Consider the following 17,166-nt stretch of genomic DNA (forward strand, 5'->3'; position numbering starts at 1 on the left):
TGCTGCTTAACCTCATACTCTTGAAAAACAGTTTTTAAAATGGGAAGAGTGCTATTGTATTGGTTTCATCAATTGATTAAATCAATTAAGTTAAATCAATTTGCAAGGGTTTAGAACGTTTGTAGAAACTGGAATACGTCAACATGTTTTCATGTGTGATGAGAAACCACTAGAACAAATGTACAAGTGGTATGCTGCATAAATCTGCCAGTTTTCACATTGTACAGATTTATCTACTGCTTTCCAATGCTAGAAAAAAACCCCAGATACAGAGAATTACTACTACAAGTACAAGTGTAGTACAAGTACTACAAAAATTATAGCTAAACATTTAAATTCTTTTATTATTATCATCCTTTATTGATTCCAGTTTCTTCGATGCAGAAATGCCCTGTGATAATATTTGAGAACAACTAGATGATACGCTTCATTTTTTTTAAATATCAAGTTGTCATTCTAAGTGTGAAGATACGATGTGAAATTTCAGATTGGGCCCATCTCACAGTGGTTCAGGTCTCAGTCACACAGACCTAGAGACCTGTTGGCACTTATCTAGCAACCACCAGTCATGCGGGAAAGGTGTGTATTCTGTGACTAGTAAGCGAGTGGTTGCTGGAGGTTCCTGACAGTCTCGTGCATAACAAACTGGTAGTAAAGAGGTATATGATGAAGCACTGAAAAGCTCCTTGTGATTGCTGTGGTCATTACTAGGCTACAAGTAGTTTGCATAGATGTTTGCAGTTTCACTGCAGCTCAGAGAGAAAAAGGTAGAATGTCTATTTTGTCTAATAGACATTTTTTTCCCTAGTGATCAGTGGTCGCCAGGGGGTTGTTGACTGGTCTTAATGAGGTCATATATTTCCAACTGCATATCAACTTGAAATAAAAAGAAATTGTGACGTATTGTCTTGTTGTTCAAGAAATTAATACAAATAGATTTAGATTTAGACACCTTTCTGGTTCTAGGGACACAATTACATAAAAAAAACCTCCAGGATCAGGATTTAGATGGGCTTCAGAAAGCTAATTACTTCTAACAAACTGGTCCAGTTGCATAACATCGTTGGAAGAGGGGATAGATTAGTTTTAAGAATATGATTACTGCTGCAAAGCTAAAGATCAACCAGTTTGTTCAATCCCTGTCTGTCTGTACAAGTGGGACAGACGATGAATCACGATTTTTCTGATATCAAAAAAATTGGCCTAAAGCAAATAACAGCTTTTCATTTTGTAGAGTAGCTTCTTCATCTTTAATACATCTTTTAGCAGAGTAGAGGTCAGTAGCTGCAGCAAGAGCTCCAGCTCAAGTTATTTTCTGTTTACTTACTGCAGTTTGAAGATGTTCCCAAGCTCAGGACGAGGGCACAGACTGTCCAAGAAGTTCCGGTAAACTTCAAGTGTTAAGTCTTCCAGTTTGATGCTGTCACCCTGTCAAATACAAAGAACATGGGCATTAATTATTGATAATGCCAACTGCAAAATATAGTTCAAAACCCTTTTTAAAATGCAACTTTTCCTCCAACATGTCTTCTTCAAAAACAATCTTTCTGTGCTCACAGGAATATTCAATGTGTGATTCATGTAAAATCAACACGACTTTGTTTTGAATTGGAAGTGGCTGCTTGAAAACTTGATGACCCAGATATCTGAGCTTATTTCACCCATCCATGCACTATGAGTCATTCTGGACAAAACCAACAGACAAAAGCTTCAACAGCAAACAGAAAACTGAGAAGAAAGAATAAAGAGAAAAAGAGAGAAAAAAACAAAATACTTTGTGAGTCTAATATGTAGTTATCCATGAAAAGAGAACAGCTTTTCATGTGTGTCTTTCATTCCCTGCCACCTATAATAATCCAAACTAACTGAAGTATTTACCCGTCCATAGGGCAGTTTGCAGCTCTCCAGGGCATTCTCGACTCTTTTTCTGTCCGATGAAAACAGCCGAACAATACTGAAACAGACAGTGGTGCAACAATATTATGATCATTCCACCAACCCAAAACTCATTTTTTTTACTTTCCGTAAGAACCTCTACGTATTCTTCTCTCCAACTAATGGGCCGACATTTACGGTGCTAATCCTCCATAACGGTTCTTGAAATGCAACTATTCCCCGTGTACGCAATTTCACTTTGGCAAATCTCACCCTCTTCACTCGAGCCCAAAGCTTCGACTGTGCAAACTGTCAAACCGTGCGGGCTTTCTTAAAACTCTACTCCCTCGGCTTCTTAGATATCAGCTGACCTTAATTCGGCTCTCAGTTTGCTTCTAAAATACAGCTTCCTGTCATAACTGTATTATCCATCTCATGCTCTGGCAGTGGTTGATTACCAGGTCAGTGCTGAATTAAGCACCTTCATGAATCCTGTCCCTGTTTTTGCTTCCCCAAGTGCACATGGAATTAAGTTTATTTTTGGAAGCAAGGGACAGGAAAGAGCAAAGTTAAAGTTTGTGCGTGTCTCTGAAGATTTCTTCAGGCTAATTCCTCACGTTCCCAACCATATACTGTAACATGTGCCTCAAAGCGAATGCTTGGGTAAAACCACTGAGTGAGGCTTGGGGACCTAATAATCATCGGGAACTCACTTCTTGACAGGAATTCTCCCCTCTGCATTCGGCTGAAGAGTTAACTTGATGTACCTGAAGCAGAAAAATTAGAGGGTGTCAGTTTCAAAGGGTGAAGTAGCAAAAGTGGTCGGGCAAATGGGTCAATGGTGTGTGTGAATGAAGCATTTTGTAAAACCATTAAGATTAAAAGATGTGCAGAAAATAGGTTTCAAAAAGGTGTCAGGAAGCAGCAGGGATGATTAAGTTTATCACAAAAGACTCAGTATTTTTTTTTATTAACCTCCAAACTCCACAAATCCACATCTGTGCTTCCCTTTAAGCCATATACTGTTTAATAAAACAAACAAGTGCGTGCAGTGATGAATGTGTGCGTACTCACGCTTTCAGCAGACTCTGGTCTCTGTTGAGATTGTGGCTCAGCAGGTTGGAAGACAGAGAAAACAGTTCCTCACACCACACCTACAAAAAAACGAAACACAAAAACAGTCACACACTGCATCATCATTATCATCGCAATTAGTCATGGTCACGGTCGCTTTAATGAGCTCAGCACCTTGGCTTCGTCCTCCTGCGAAGCGATGAAGTTAAGCTGGTTGACGTTTACAAGGTCTGAAGCCGTAACCACGGTAACCATGCGGTTCTCCAGCCTACCAACCAGATTTCCCACATCGAGCAGCTCCCGCAGCTTAGCCTCCTATTGGATGACATGGAGCGAAAGCTGTCAGTGGAATCAGAGCCACGAGGGAGGCATGCACTGTAGAGAGGAGACGGATGAAAGTGAGGGGACCTGGAGGGATGCGGGGACGGCTGAGACCATTTGAGGCAGTTTATTTGCATCTATTTTTACCCAGTGTGACATGTTGTTTGCAACATACAGTGTGTTATATGTGTAAAGAGAGTGCAGGCTGAACCGGATAGTAAATCAGGCGATCAAACAGAGAAAGATGTTTTTGTGGAAAGTAAGGAAAAAATAATAATTTAATGTTTGTCACCTTCCTCAAGAGGGGCTTCACATTTTCTCCAGTTTTTCTGACTGAAGAGGGTCTCATCATCGCTCATGCAAGTCTTGAGTTTCCACTTATTTTTTTATTTTCTAGTAAAATGGGAAATAGGCACAGCGACTCATTGAAACTTGTGCAAATATATATGGAAATACAGTATATAAGGGAAAATCAGAGTCTGTACAATTCTAACAAGGCTGAAAGCCAACACTGGGTATACACAGCAACCTCTATTCTTCAGCACAGCCTGAATTCTCCTAGGCAAGCTTTCAAGTAGTCTTCAGGAATAGTTCTCCGGGCTTCTTGAGGGAGATTCCTCTTTTTCCAGTCAAGATGATACACGGTGTTTCAATAATGTTGAGGCTCTGGAGAGGCCATTCCTACTATATGCCATCTTACTGATAGTGTTACGTTGTATGTTTTTCTGTCTAAGACTGAAAGTGTGTTTGTGAACACTGCTGCCAGATGCTTTTTAGATGCTACTGTCTGGTTTGTGACTGAAATGCAGTCCCAGGACATGATGGATTCTCCACTGGTTCCATGATCCTCTTGGGGAAACTCCCATAGGGCTTAAAATCTGGGACTCTCCACCAGTTACTCTTAGAACTGAAGAAGCTTCTCTGATGAGAGGTGAAACGTCTTCAAGGAAACTTAAAGAAGTCCAGACACTTTTCTTTCCAAGCTCCTTAGACTACCATGACCTGGGTGACTGAGAACCTTCACAGACATTTCAAATTTGGTTTGTGTAATTTGGCACATCTCAGACTTTTCTCCTGGTTCCTTTCTTTGGTTTTTTCTTGACAGCCACCCTTCAATTAATACTATTTCTATGAGACTTTGGGGAACCAATCAACTGTCAGGTGTCAAGTCTTCTACATTTTTGTTTTAATTTCTTAAGGACAATACTTTCAGATACTGTTTATCTGTTGTAAATAGTTTTTTGACCTGACGTTTTTTCTTTCAACATTGCCTGTAGGCTTCAAAGTAATTGTGAATAGTTGTCTGTCTCTTAGCCCTGATGGCAGGTGATCTGCCCAGTGTGTGTATGCCACGAGGTGATGGCACACCAGCCACGTCTCCTTTTGCGTACTTATTGAGGAAAGATGTGAAATCACTGATTTTTAAAAAAAGGTTTTCCAGGGGTTCGGTTTGTTAAATGTTTTTGCGTTTTCCTTTTGTTGCTTTGGTTTAATGTTCAATCTTGTGATTATTCCATTAAATTCCCTCCTCACATGGTGGCACATCATTTTCAGGATGACAAAGTAAAAGCAGGGGTAGAGGAGGACCAGAGGGAGGAGATTATTAGAGACTTATGAGGCAGTCACAGTAACAATCAAGGATTAAAATCATTAAGAAACCCAGTCAGGCAAATATTATGGCTGCCCTCGAACAAAATACATCAGATGCTTTGCTATTTATGAAAGCAAAGCACAAGTCTTCTATTGAAGTAGGAAGCAAAGCAATAAATATAACATAAACGATAGTAGGTAACAGAAATAAAATCTAAAGTATTTCATGGTAGTACAGAAAGAAAAAAGAGGCAATAAAAAAGATCAACTTATTATTAAAGCACGAATGCCGTAATGTCAGCTACAAAAAGTAATGCAAACGTTGAGTCAAATATTAAAGATTTCATGAATAAAACATCACATTCTGCTGCATAAGAGGAGCAACTGTTAGGTGAGAGGTCACTGGCTACAGAGATGCAGTAGGAGGATTGAAAATTGCAATGCAGGAAGGACACAGCATACATTTCACACGTGCAGGGTCAAGTAGAGGTGAATATAAGCAGAGAGATGACAGTACCTTGGGTGTTTTCGTGCTTCTGCCTGTTCTGACATCTTTTACCAGGGTCAGGTCCAACAGCTCTGTGTCCTAATGAAAACACACCCACACATAGAGCACACACACACACACACAGTCAGCTGTTATCTGGGAGCTAAAGGCCTCCTGCTGTTTCCTGTTAAGGATTTAAGCCGACCTGGAAAGAAAGTGTGCATGTATGTATGTGTGTGCAATGGTATGCTGTCTTATATGCTTGCTTTTTTCATACCTTTTAAAGGTATCCACCCAGCCTTTGACTATACATTGTATCTCTACAGTTCTTGTATATGAATACATAACCTTAACATTGGCAAGCCTCTTGATTAACAAAGCTAAAAAAAAAAAAAAAAAAAAATTCCAACATTCTTGGAATTGTCTGTAAAAAATAAAAACAGCTAATTCCTGAATAGCACACAGTTTGTGCTTCTCATGTATTTTCATACTTTCAGGTGACAAAGCTAACCTCTGGGCTTTTGAACATCTGGGTGGCCACTTATGATCGCAAGGCGATTGCACAAGTCACCTGATGGGAGGCAATCTGTCTCCAAATAATCACGGTCCAACTCAGACTGACTCACTCTCAAACAGGTTGGGGAGGCTTTGCAAGTAATTGATGTCTAATTTATGAACACTGACAGTTTGCCAATGTGTTGCAACCAATCTGAATCAGTCTGTGCTGCTGAGTGCAACTTGTCTGCTGTTCATGTCTTTGCAGCAGCTGACTCGACTCAGCTGGTTGACAAACTAGCTGTATTCTGGTTATATCCTGAAATAAAAGCTGGAATGCTGAGTGTTTATGCCATTCTGCAGTTAAATCACCATCTTGCAGCAACTACCTCATTATTTGTGGAGGCCTTTATTAATATTTGTTTCAAATCTATGTGGTTCTGATTTGACTGACTTTGAATGTAAGTATTTACTGTACTTTTCTGTGTAATGCAAATTTCTCTGTATGTAGATGGCAACAGAGTTGCTATTTTCACTGCTTTATCACAATAAATCATCATATTATCACAAAAAGTTTGCATGTAATTACCAACCTGTTGCTATTTAACTGTAAGCTAACTCAGACTGATATCTGACCAAGTCAGTGTAACTATCATTTGAAGACAGGAACTGGCTGTGAGTGGTCACAAACTTCAAAGCAACCATTTCAAAGGTAAGAAAACTGTAAAATCATTACACATGGTGGGAATCATTTTGGCTCTGCTATGATCTCCAACTGCAGCATTTAGTATGTCTTTTTCTCTGCATTCCAAAAACATAACTGGTTATTGTTAGCACAGTGAACCTGAATGTAGTAAATATGTATGCAGTTTCTGTAGTAGATAAAGGTCACAGACAAGACTATGTGGAAGCAAGATATTTAGCATCTTATAGCAAAACATAACATAGCATAGCAAAAACAGATCAGACTAACAGCTAGACTGTATTGGTTATAATTTTGTGTATAAAAAAAAAAATAAAATTGCTTCACAGGTGCAGAAAAAATGATTCAGACAACATTTAATCAAACTTAAAATGGAAAATTAATTTAAAAAAACAATCTTCATTAGCAAATTAATTTAGTCAAATGTGCATAAAATAAGAAGGTAATGAAACATTACCCGTCACCTTTCTCACTCACTATGTATTAATAGACCTCTCTGCATTGAATCATATCTGTTATTAACCTCTGTCTATCTTCCACAGCATGTCTTTTATCCTGTCTTCCTTCTCTCACCCCAACCGGTCGCAGCAGATGGCCCCGCCCCTCCCTGAGCCTGGTTCTGCCGGAGGTTTCTTCCTGTTAAAAGGGAGTTTTTCCTTTCCACTGTCGCCAAAGTGCTTGCTCATAGGGGGTCATATGATTGTTGGGTTTTTCTCTGTATCTATGAAGCGCCTTGAGGCGACTTTTGTTGTGATTTGGCGCTATATAAATAAAATTGAATTGAATTGAATTGAATTGAATCTTTGATTCAGAATCTAGTCTGAAAAAAGTTCCAGTTTTAATGACTGAAATACTGAATATTGATGAGTCACCAAATCAATTAATGTCACTTTTTGAGGTATCAAGCTTAATTTGTTCCTCATCATTTAATATCTACAGCCAGTCTAAGAGAATTATATCTAAGACAGTTGATTTTTGTGCTTAACCTTGGTTTGGTCGGTCCAGTAGAGGTAAAATCCATGTGGATCCACATGCAGAGTCACTGGAGTGACAGTGGACAAATCCTAGGGAGACAGGTGGAGAGAATGAAAATAACCGTAAAACATCATAAAAACTCAAGCGAAAAATCATTTACGTAGCTAATGCACTCATAAAAATGTTCTACTTTCTACTTGGTAGGGTGAGAAAATTGTGTAAGAATACACTTGTCTGTGGTGGCATGAAGTGATAATAATTCATACTGTAAGTGTCCAGAATCTTATTTTACTACTCACTACAGTGTGACCTCTTTTAACCAGGGAACACTAAGCGATTTCATTTTCATGTTACAGAAGTTCTTTTCAGCTGTCATAACACTAACTATCTATCCATATTAACCCACCATGACAGTTCCTAATTGGCTCCAGGTGGATTCAGACAGAGCAGCTCTTCTGATGTTTTGCTGTTTGAAAAGTCATAGCATTTTATACACAGCAGGTGTCTCAGAGGACCGGTTTCTGTGGCTAATTACTGGTTAAAAATAAAAGCACCTTGAAGCCTGGTGTAAATATCTGGTATTGAATGGACAAAAATAATACTTACTAAGTATTTTTTATATGGGGTTAAGCAGTTTGAATCCCCCAAATTATTTGATAAACTGATGTTTTGAAGCTCGCAGCCGAATTGAATATGCTTCAAGGGAGTGCAAAGATTTTTGACTATGTAAAGCTTTGAATCTAATAAAAGTTTAATCAGAGTGGTTTCAGTTGCTTTTCTGCAAAACAGAGATAGGATTGGAGTGACTTTATTACAGGTACTGATGGAATCTTTTAACAGTTTCAGTTGCCATGAATCAAACAAAAAGGTTCAAAAGATTTAATGTGACAGATCAAAAATAAGTTAATAATCAAAAATAAAGCAACTTAAGCTGTACAAAATCAATAATAACAGCAAAAAAAGTCTAAATATCGAACAACACAAACATGCCAGTGACGCCAGAAGAAGACAGCATAGCATCAAAAAATTAAAGCTGAAATTTGTCATTTTTGCAAAGTTGGTGAAGCAAACTTAAGACTTCTTTATAAAGTTGATTAACCTGCAGCTTTTGTAACCGGGGAGCTGTGACTTATAGTTATAGTTACAACAAGACAATTCAACCAAAAGGTTTTAGACATCATATCATATTGACAGTATATGTTAAATTGAATCCAACATTTCTGCTGGTTCAGTAATAGGAGATTCAATGAAATAATGAAGGCTACTAAAGGATTATTGTATAATAAAATAATAATAATATTGTTAAGTTGACTAATGCTGTTAAAGATTATAGTTGTAACATTGGCTGCTTTTGACCTCTCGAGTTATAAATATCAACATGTCAGAAATGAGAGAGATGGGAAACTTTGCTGCTTAAATAAACCACCAAACTGCATGTCATTAATGTATGATCTGAGCAGAGTGAAGCATGATACCGTGCAGCTCAACTCATCTGCTTAAACTAGCTCACCGGCTTTGCTTCTTCCTATTCCGTACCAGCACGGATTGGACCGATTTTTCTCCACTTTCAAATCTTTTGTTCTCATTGTCCTAGCACACTGAATCTTCCTAAAAGGGCACACACAAACAAAGACTATGGCATGCCAGTGCCTTCTCATCCCGGGGCTTGTAATGCTACATTTTACTGGATGCCTCCGTGCTATGCGTAATGTGTCCTTTGTTGTTGGTACCTTGACACGGACTTGAAAACAATCTTGTCTGAGGCACAGGAATAAGATGTTCCAATACAATTTAATGTTACATCTAATTAATATAGTGCTGTCCACCTTCTTATAAGCTAAACCTTAATTGATTTGATGCTCAAACCCAACAGCTGTATTATCTGTGTGCAGAACAAGAACAGGGAGGTGTGAAACAGTGACAGTTTCCCACTTCCAGCATGAATCTTTTGCATCTTTCACAGCTGCACACAGTAGTGAAGGCTTTAGCCTAACAAGGTTCTGGACTCAGTTACTGTGAATGGATATCAGTTTTGTACTTCTACAAAACTGCTCAAACTGTTTTGTTAATGTGTAAAAATTATTAACAGGAACAGAGATCTATTTAGGTATTAGTTAAATGAAAACCATAAAAAATGCCTGGCACATAGGTTAATTGGGCTGCTGCTATATACTATACACTGCCAGAAAACCAGTACATGGTTAGGGTTAGGAAAAGAGTATAGGTAAAACACACCCACTTGAAAAAAGTAGCTCATACTATTGAAAAAAGGACATGTGGGCTAACTTGTGTATAATCGACCCATACACCCGCCTGAAATGATGCCCCAGGGACAACTGGAAAGGTTAATGTAGTTTGGCAGCTTGTAGCCATGACAGGCAAAATATCCGTTAGCAAAGTAAAAGGGTATAGGCTACTGAAATAAACTAATCCCCTCTTTGAGGAAAGCAGCTGAAATCAATACCAACAGAAGCTAAGGGCACTGATGACCAATTCGGATTCCTTTATTGTCATTCAGTCAATACATCACAAGTGCATTGCTGAACAAACTTACAAGCACAGAAAAATCACAATAAAACAGAACCAGATTTAAAAAATCTGTCTATTAACCACTGAATAATGGACAAAAAAAATTAAACAATATGAAAAGGTATGAAATATATTTTAGGGATACAAATGCAAAAAAGAGCCTGGAACATGCACTAGTGGCCAAAAGTCCACCACAAGGAAGGAATACCACCTAATAAACCAACTATTATCACCTTTTAGAGTAACCAAATACAGTAACTGAACCAACACTAAATTAGTCACTGAATTCTAAAATTTCCCATATTTCTTCAGAATCTTTAGAAAAGAACATATGTTCTCCTCATACGTAAAAAGCTGTGAATTGTGAGTGAGAATAATGGAATTTATTGATTTAAGATTTAAGCTGGACTATTCCAGATGTCACAGGGAGAGAAGAAAGGTATCCTCGTCAGTTCTATCATTATAACTTGTCTTTAGTCCCAGCTCAGAATGTTGCACCTTAATTTAATGGTGCAAAATTATATACAGGGGTACACAATAATTTAAATAATTAATTGTTTGCATGCATGGAAAATGACTAGCATTAAAACTCTTACTAAGACTCTTACTAAGACGGTTTGTCTGTCACACATCAGCATCTGCTTTTCATGTGGCACAATTGCTAACCTCGGCAACACTATATTTCTATGGTACTTCTTTTTCTCTTTGTTTTCTTGATCGTACACAAACTGTTTCATAATACTATTCAATAAAATCTGGCAAAGCTATACCTCTTACCTGCTATGCTATAATTAATATAGCTATTGAAAAGGGCACATATTTAACCCTTGGAAGGACTTTTTACTCCATCCCTATTTCTCAGAAGGTACAGGAACCAGCTTGAGCTCAGTCCTCTAAACATTAGATGTCCGTACTTATAAAGTTCTTCACATTCTTTTGCAGGATTTTTGTTTTCTTGAAAGTGTTAACACAGCCTACATTTGGAAGAAGAAAAACCAGAAGAAGAAGAAGCTCAGAAGCTGGTTAACTAGCTCCCTGGTTGTCACCTGTTGCCATAGCAACTGATTCTATTTTTCATAAAGCCCGGCTCTACATGTTGGAGAGATTCAAATATCAAAACACACACACACACACACACACACGCACACACGCACACACACACACACACACACACACACACACACACACACACACACACTCGTTTAAGCTATTGTGAATGGATTCAGCTCTGCATTGGATTAGTTCTTAAGTACTTCTCCATAAGTATGATCCATGACATCATAAAGCTCAAGGCAGTGATAATAAACACACACACACACACCTGATCTGTTTAGGTGCTGGTAACCATGTCAGTTACCATGGCAACCGGACAGCATTTTCTTTTCCTCCTCATTGTCAGCGCTCTGTACTTCAGCATACCAACACACACACATGCACACAGAGGAACACACACAGCTCTGCAAATACCTTGTGTTTGACTGTGCTCATGAAGGGCACAGGAGTAAGTATGTGTGGGCTTTATACACACACACAGTACATGAATACTGGTGGATGCCAACAGGTGCCAATAGAAGACTGATCAGAAACACATTTCAGACACACACCTACATACACACACACACACTATCTGCCTCACTGGTAAGATCCACAGGTACTTACTGCCAAAGCTCAATCAGCAAATGAATAGTAAACACATCTGACAACATGGCACATTTCCTCCTCTTCCTCCTCAATTTCTCACGCTCCACATTAATTCAGCTAGTTTCAATTCTTTGACTGTTTTCTCAGCCTCCTTATTTTTTTTCAAGTAGTAGAATTAAATAAAACTATTTGCTTGTGCTTGAGGAAAATCAGTCCTTACCTCATCCCATTTAATGAAGTTGCTTCCGTTCCTCAGCGTGTGAGAGACGGAAGGAGGTTGGAGTTTCAACGCGTGGACCCCCGGCTGAGCACTCGCCATGGCTTCACACACACATTAACCCTCACTTTCTCTCTCTCACACACATGCACGGACTAGAGATGCTCAGATGCAGGAATGCTGCATGTCAGTCATGTCCGAGCTGAGAACTCCTCAGAAGTCAGGCATAGATGCTCAGCTGCAGCAGCATCCTCTCCTCTTCTGAAGAAGAGTCTTGTATTTTGTATTTTGTCTTTGCTTTATCTTTGTTCACTCTTAATTTTTTTTTATTTGAGCCCTTCTTCTCTTTCTCCTTTCTTTCTGCTCTGTGCCTCTGTTCTCACACCTCTTTTTTCTTATTCTTCCCTCCTCTCTTCTTTCTCCCTCCCTCTTCTTGTCTCCCCCTCTCTCTGTTGGTGCTGCATCTCACAGAGAGACAGACTGAAACAGATGCCTTCGTGGGAGACAGGATATGTGTGTGTGTGTGTATGTGTGTGTGCATGCACTGCCTCCACAATTTGACTCATCGGCGACATGCGCACAACGGCAGCTTCCCACAGATGGGGGAGGGGTAAGAGAGGGAGAGCCGGAGCGACAGGGAGAGCGAGGGAGATAGAAAGAAAGAAAGAGAGTGGGAGAGATGGAGAGAAATGAGGAGAGAAGAAGAGGAAGGAGGGAGAAAGAAGAGGAGAGAGAGAATAAAGAGCTAGAGGGAGAAAAGAAAAAGAGAGTGGGCGTTTTAGAGGAGGGTGAATCAAACCAAACCAGGATTATAGTCAAATGAGGCCAGTTTTGAATACACACTATATTAACAGCTATATTATGTGCTTCCTATACCAAAGGCATTAATCTATTATAACAGCCTCTGCTCGTATGGGTAGGTTCGCCATCATGCTGTGAAGCTACGGTGCAGGGATTTGAACATCAGTCCGGTTTGGTGCTGATACTGTGTCATGAGGCTTTTACTTAGACAAGGTTTGGTTGAAGATTTGGCGACGTGCTGGTAACGAGTCAGCTTGTTTACAGCCAGCTTTAAATTTTTGGTTTCTTTTGTTAGTTTGATTACTCAACTGTTTAAATTTTATTCAGGCTTACACAACAGAAAAGAGTAGGAGTAGGATCAGCCCTCCCGAGCTATGATTCCCCCCCCCCCAAAGCGCCACCCCACCAAAGACATTGAAGTACAGTACTGTTCATCTTACAGTCCACATTGGATGAGAGCACAGATCAGTACCAATGGGAATGTAACTGAGTACATTTATTTCAGTGCTTGTACTAGTATTGTGCTGCTTTCTGAATGTATTCAACTATATTCTTAATATACTTATTGCACTTGCTACTAATTGCACATACTTATTAGTATTGCTGTAGTTACTTGGGTATTTTTCAGATTCATTGGATCATTTTAGATAAAGCTATAGTGCTATACATAGCTAATTAAAAACATCAACAGCTGTAACATTAAAGATATACACACATCAATAAACTGCTAATTTTAATTCAATAATATCATAAATAGGATTCTGAAAAGTGTCATTTTGAGTGAACTATTAGCTACTTAAGTAGAATTATAATTTGTACATAACTGAAAAAGTAAAACGTTTTTTTCCCACTTTGCTTTAATAAATCTGATAAAAACAGGGTTACAGATGAGCTTTATAATTTTAGTGTGTACACCAGTTTTCTACACATACACCCACCCCCTCTGCATTCTTGGTTCAAGCATATCACCCCATTTAAAAATTGCATATCTTTTAAATGTAGTCTTCGGTTTAAACAAACATTTCCAATGTGATTTATAGAATTTTAAAAATTACGTTTTACACATTTAATACATTTAATACAAGCCAGCTTTGTGCTCAGGGGAACGGTGAAGGTAAAAGCAGAAACAGAAATCCCCAAGCTGTTGTCACAAAGCTGGAAAAACGCTATATTATATCACTGTGTGCTGTAGAATTTAGGTTTTCCTTAACAGAGACCATAGGATTGTGGCCAAAACAGTTAAACAGCAAAAGTATCTAGAATGCACGAGTTTCCACAGACACAAAATACACAGCATTACTTTCTTTGTATTTTTATGGCTGTGATTTTTATGTTTACAAACACAGCTAATTATAACAGAGGAAGAAAGAGAGTGGGCGAGATGGTGAATGTTGAATAACTGAATATTGGATGATATGAAGGAAAAAACAGAACAATTGAGGACAAACAAGCACAAATCACCGACAATGCGTTCCTTCCTCTAAATGCAAAATCTGAAATTGGCAGGTTTGATGCAGTCAAAAAATAATTACCAAAGTGTTAGTGGGAGTGTAATCATTCAGTGGAACAAGAAGCCTATAAGGACATTTAAGGACATAACCTTGTGAATGTCTGCAATATCTGCTCCTGCGTGCTGTGTTTAACAATAAGCGGTAGATCTAAATCCAGTTCTGTTTTCTGAAAAGCAATCTCAGTAAAACATGTCACTAAGTGCTTACAGAGAGGGACACAAAAGAGATACATAAATACAATAAAATGCTCATAAAAATGCATCTGCGGTGATTTCACTGGGAAAGCGGTGGCACAAAAAGGTGAGCTCACACATTTATCTGTCTTTGGAGGGATGAAAAAAATAATTATTCACACAGTGTGCTATTGGAACCATTTTTACAATAAGTAGCTGCGTACAGTGCTTACTCTGAGGATTGATTTCCCATTTCAGTAAGAAACAAACAAAAATAATAAAAAGGAGAAGAATGTTATCCCTGATGCTCTATAACTTACAATTCTTATTTTAGGCAGAGCGATTTGGCTGTCGTTTTTATTGCAGAATTAATAAATAAATTATCTTCCACCATATTAATATGGATCCAGGAATCTCCCAGATGGAAACTGGGTAAATAAAACCAAAACTAAACAACACAGTTTGTATGGTTAAATATCATGTATCTAAATAAGTTTTTGATGAATTGATCACATAGACTGTATGTAAAAGATGGCTATGGCTTTATTAGTTTTGAAATGTGAATCAGTCATATGTAACTACAAAACAGCTATAGAGCAACAAAACTAAAAGCATTCAGAATAGCTTGTGTGTTGTATCTGTAAGCCGTATATAAAAGAGTTGAGGCTTTGGCTTTGCTTTTCTCTTCTCTTAGGAAAGAGAAAAGTGACCCCAGTAAAGTGCCTTAAACCTGCATTATTTGTAATTGCCAGCCGGGGGCAACAACTCTGGTTGCAAGAAGGAGACTGATTGTATGCAAGTTTGTGGGAAAATGACTCTATTTCTCCCTTACTCTATGACCTTGGTAAACACTTCTTAACCCTTTAAAGCCGGTCGGAGCGGACACGCTCCATTTTGCGTAACTATTTTAAAATCCCGGTAGCACTGCAACCACGTAAGCTAGCGCAATAATCTTTTTTGCATATGAAACCGGAGGAGTTGTACTTACATCTTATCCCATCAGCTTGTCCTAGGTCACAGTTTCCTTCCACATATAGCTTTGCAAAAATTGCATAAAAAGTGCTTGCAGCAACAAAAAATAATATTCCAGAAACACGCTTTGCCGATCCGATCAGCTGTTCGTAACACTTCCTACGTCCATCAGCGTGAACTGTCACATGTCCGCCATGACCTGGCCAAAACCGGAAGTGACGTCATTTTGCGGAAATGTAGTTTTTTACCATCAAGGCCTCATGAGCCTATACTGGTGTTTTTAAAAGTTATGTTTGACTTTATGACTTTCTGTGTCGTTTCTGGGATGCTTAGGACTCATATTGCACTGCTAGAAATAGTTTATTTTGATGCATATGCTGTTATTTTGCAAATTTTCATTATAATATTTATTTTCGTTTTTCCTGCAGTATATGAAAATTGGTGTATTTCAAAAATAAAACTATGAAGACACTCAAAATAAGTTTCCCTGTGGTGGGAAACTAGTTTGTGCAACTTCTTTGTATTTACAGTTTTGAGGGATAAGCGTCTTAAATTTCTCTAACTAGAAATATATGTTAAAAAAACAAAAACGATTTTCAATTTTTTTGTAGTTTATTGCACTTTTTTGCAATTTATGTAAGTACTATGCACTTAATGCATACATATTATTAAAATTTGGGCTATAATGGTTGTATTGATGTATAGCAACTTGAAATGCTCCCGAAAATGGCTCCACAGCATGTAAAAATATAATATAAGCTCTGGCGGACTTGGTTCTATGGTAGGTCTTAAAGGGTTAATGGGTTTATAATCTCAGTCACTAGCTTCAAGTCTTTTTCAGATCATTTTGGCCCAAATAGAGAAAAGAAAGGAGTATAAAATAAGGTGGACCTTCCGATCTGAGTAAATCACTTCCATTTAAACGTTTTTTGTGCCCTAGATTGTCAGTCAGATCTACCCCTCACTTGCAATAGCCATGTTCAAAGCAACAAGATGCTGACGACATCATATTTTAATGACATTCATATTTTGAGATTGTTGTAGTATTTTCAAGTGTCATTAATGGCGTGGATTTAAGATAGCAAGACAGGGAACACTGCCCACCCATTGCTGTTTACCTTAACACATGTACCTCCTATGTACACTTATATATGAAAATATTTATTTCCATATGCCATTACATAAGTCACAAAAACACAGAGCTTGTTGCAATGCAGCAGTGTGACCCCATAACCTCCACAGGGTCTTACACACTCATGATATGCACTATTTCAGGGCCCACTTTACCAGCTATGCAGCCTCCTACACACTCACACTTCAGTGCATGAAAAGACACGTGCAGAGACTCATGTTGCCATGATACTGTGTGATACTGTTCGTCAGCGCCAGAGCCAAAATTATCTGTAAATATACAAAATTAACATTTTGTTGACAAGCTTGGCTGAAAAAACAAAAACATGACTGTATTGAAACGATGAGCTACATAAATTTAACATGAATTTAACTTTTACTAAAAATGCCATTTAGTCTTGTATAGTGAAAAGAAAAGATGTGAGAGAACACATCTGAAGTCTGTGCTCGCTCATCAAATATCTAAGCAAGGCATTTTTGAACACACAGACACCGAGCTCTAAGAGCCGACAGATTTTTAGATGAAATCAAAACCAACACTGATGAAAATGAGGATTAAAGAGGCATTGTGTAACTATATTTGAGCCAGCAGCAGAAATGTCTGAAATGGTTAAAGCATCTATCTTTGTGGCTTTACCTACTAAATTTAACCTCAAAGTTAAAGTTTGTTA

General features: G+C 38.3%; 1 protein-coding gene across 1 annotated transcript in view; it reads right to left on the bottom strand.

The window, feature by feature from the left end:
• LOC120714164 (1-phosphatidylinositol 4,5-bisphosphate phosphodiesterase beta-1-like) overlaps nucleotides 1–12,284 on the bottom strand; it is a 36,246-nt gene extending 23,962 nt beyond the window's left edge. The window contains exons 1-8 of the mRNA XM_040000235.1: nucleotides 11,911–12,284; nucleotides 7,532–7,609; nucleotides 5,378–5,446; nucleotides 3,124–3,264; nucleotides 2,950–3,029; nucleotides 2,589–2,642; nucleotides 1,879–1,954; nucleotides 1,328–1,428 (exon numbers count right to left, since the gene is read on the bottom strand). Of these exons, the coding sequence (XP_039856169.1) occupies nucleotides 1,328–1,428; nucleotides 1,879–1,954; nucleotides 2,589–2,642; nucleotides 2,950–3,029; nucleotides 3,124–3,264; nucleotides 5,378–5,446; nucleotides 7,532–7,609; nucleotides 11,911–12,009 (698 nt within the window). The 5' untranslated portion in view covers nucleotides 12,010–12,284. The remainder of the gene's footprint in view (nucleotides 1–1,327; nucleotides 1,429–1,878; nucleotides 1,955–2,588; nucleotides 2,643–2,949; nucleotides 3,030–3,123; nucleotides 3,265–5,377; nucleotides 5,447–7,531; nucleotides 7,610–11,910) is intronic.
• Nucleotides 12,285–17,166: the final 4,882 nt, after the last annotated feature.

The sequence above is a fragment of the Simochromis diagramma genome, unplaced genomic scaffold (assembly GCF_900408965.1).
Source record: "Simochromis diagramma unplaced genomic scaffold, fSimDia1.1 OVJJ01000596.1, whole genome shotgun sequence".
NCBI classification, from domain to species: Eukaryota; Metazoa; Chordata; class Actinopteri; order Cichliformes; family Cichlidae; genus Simochromis; species Simochromis diagramma.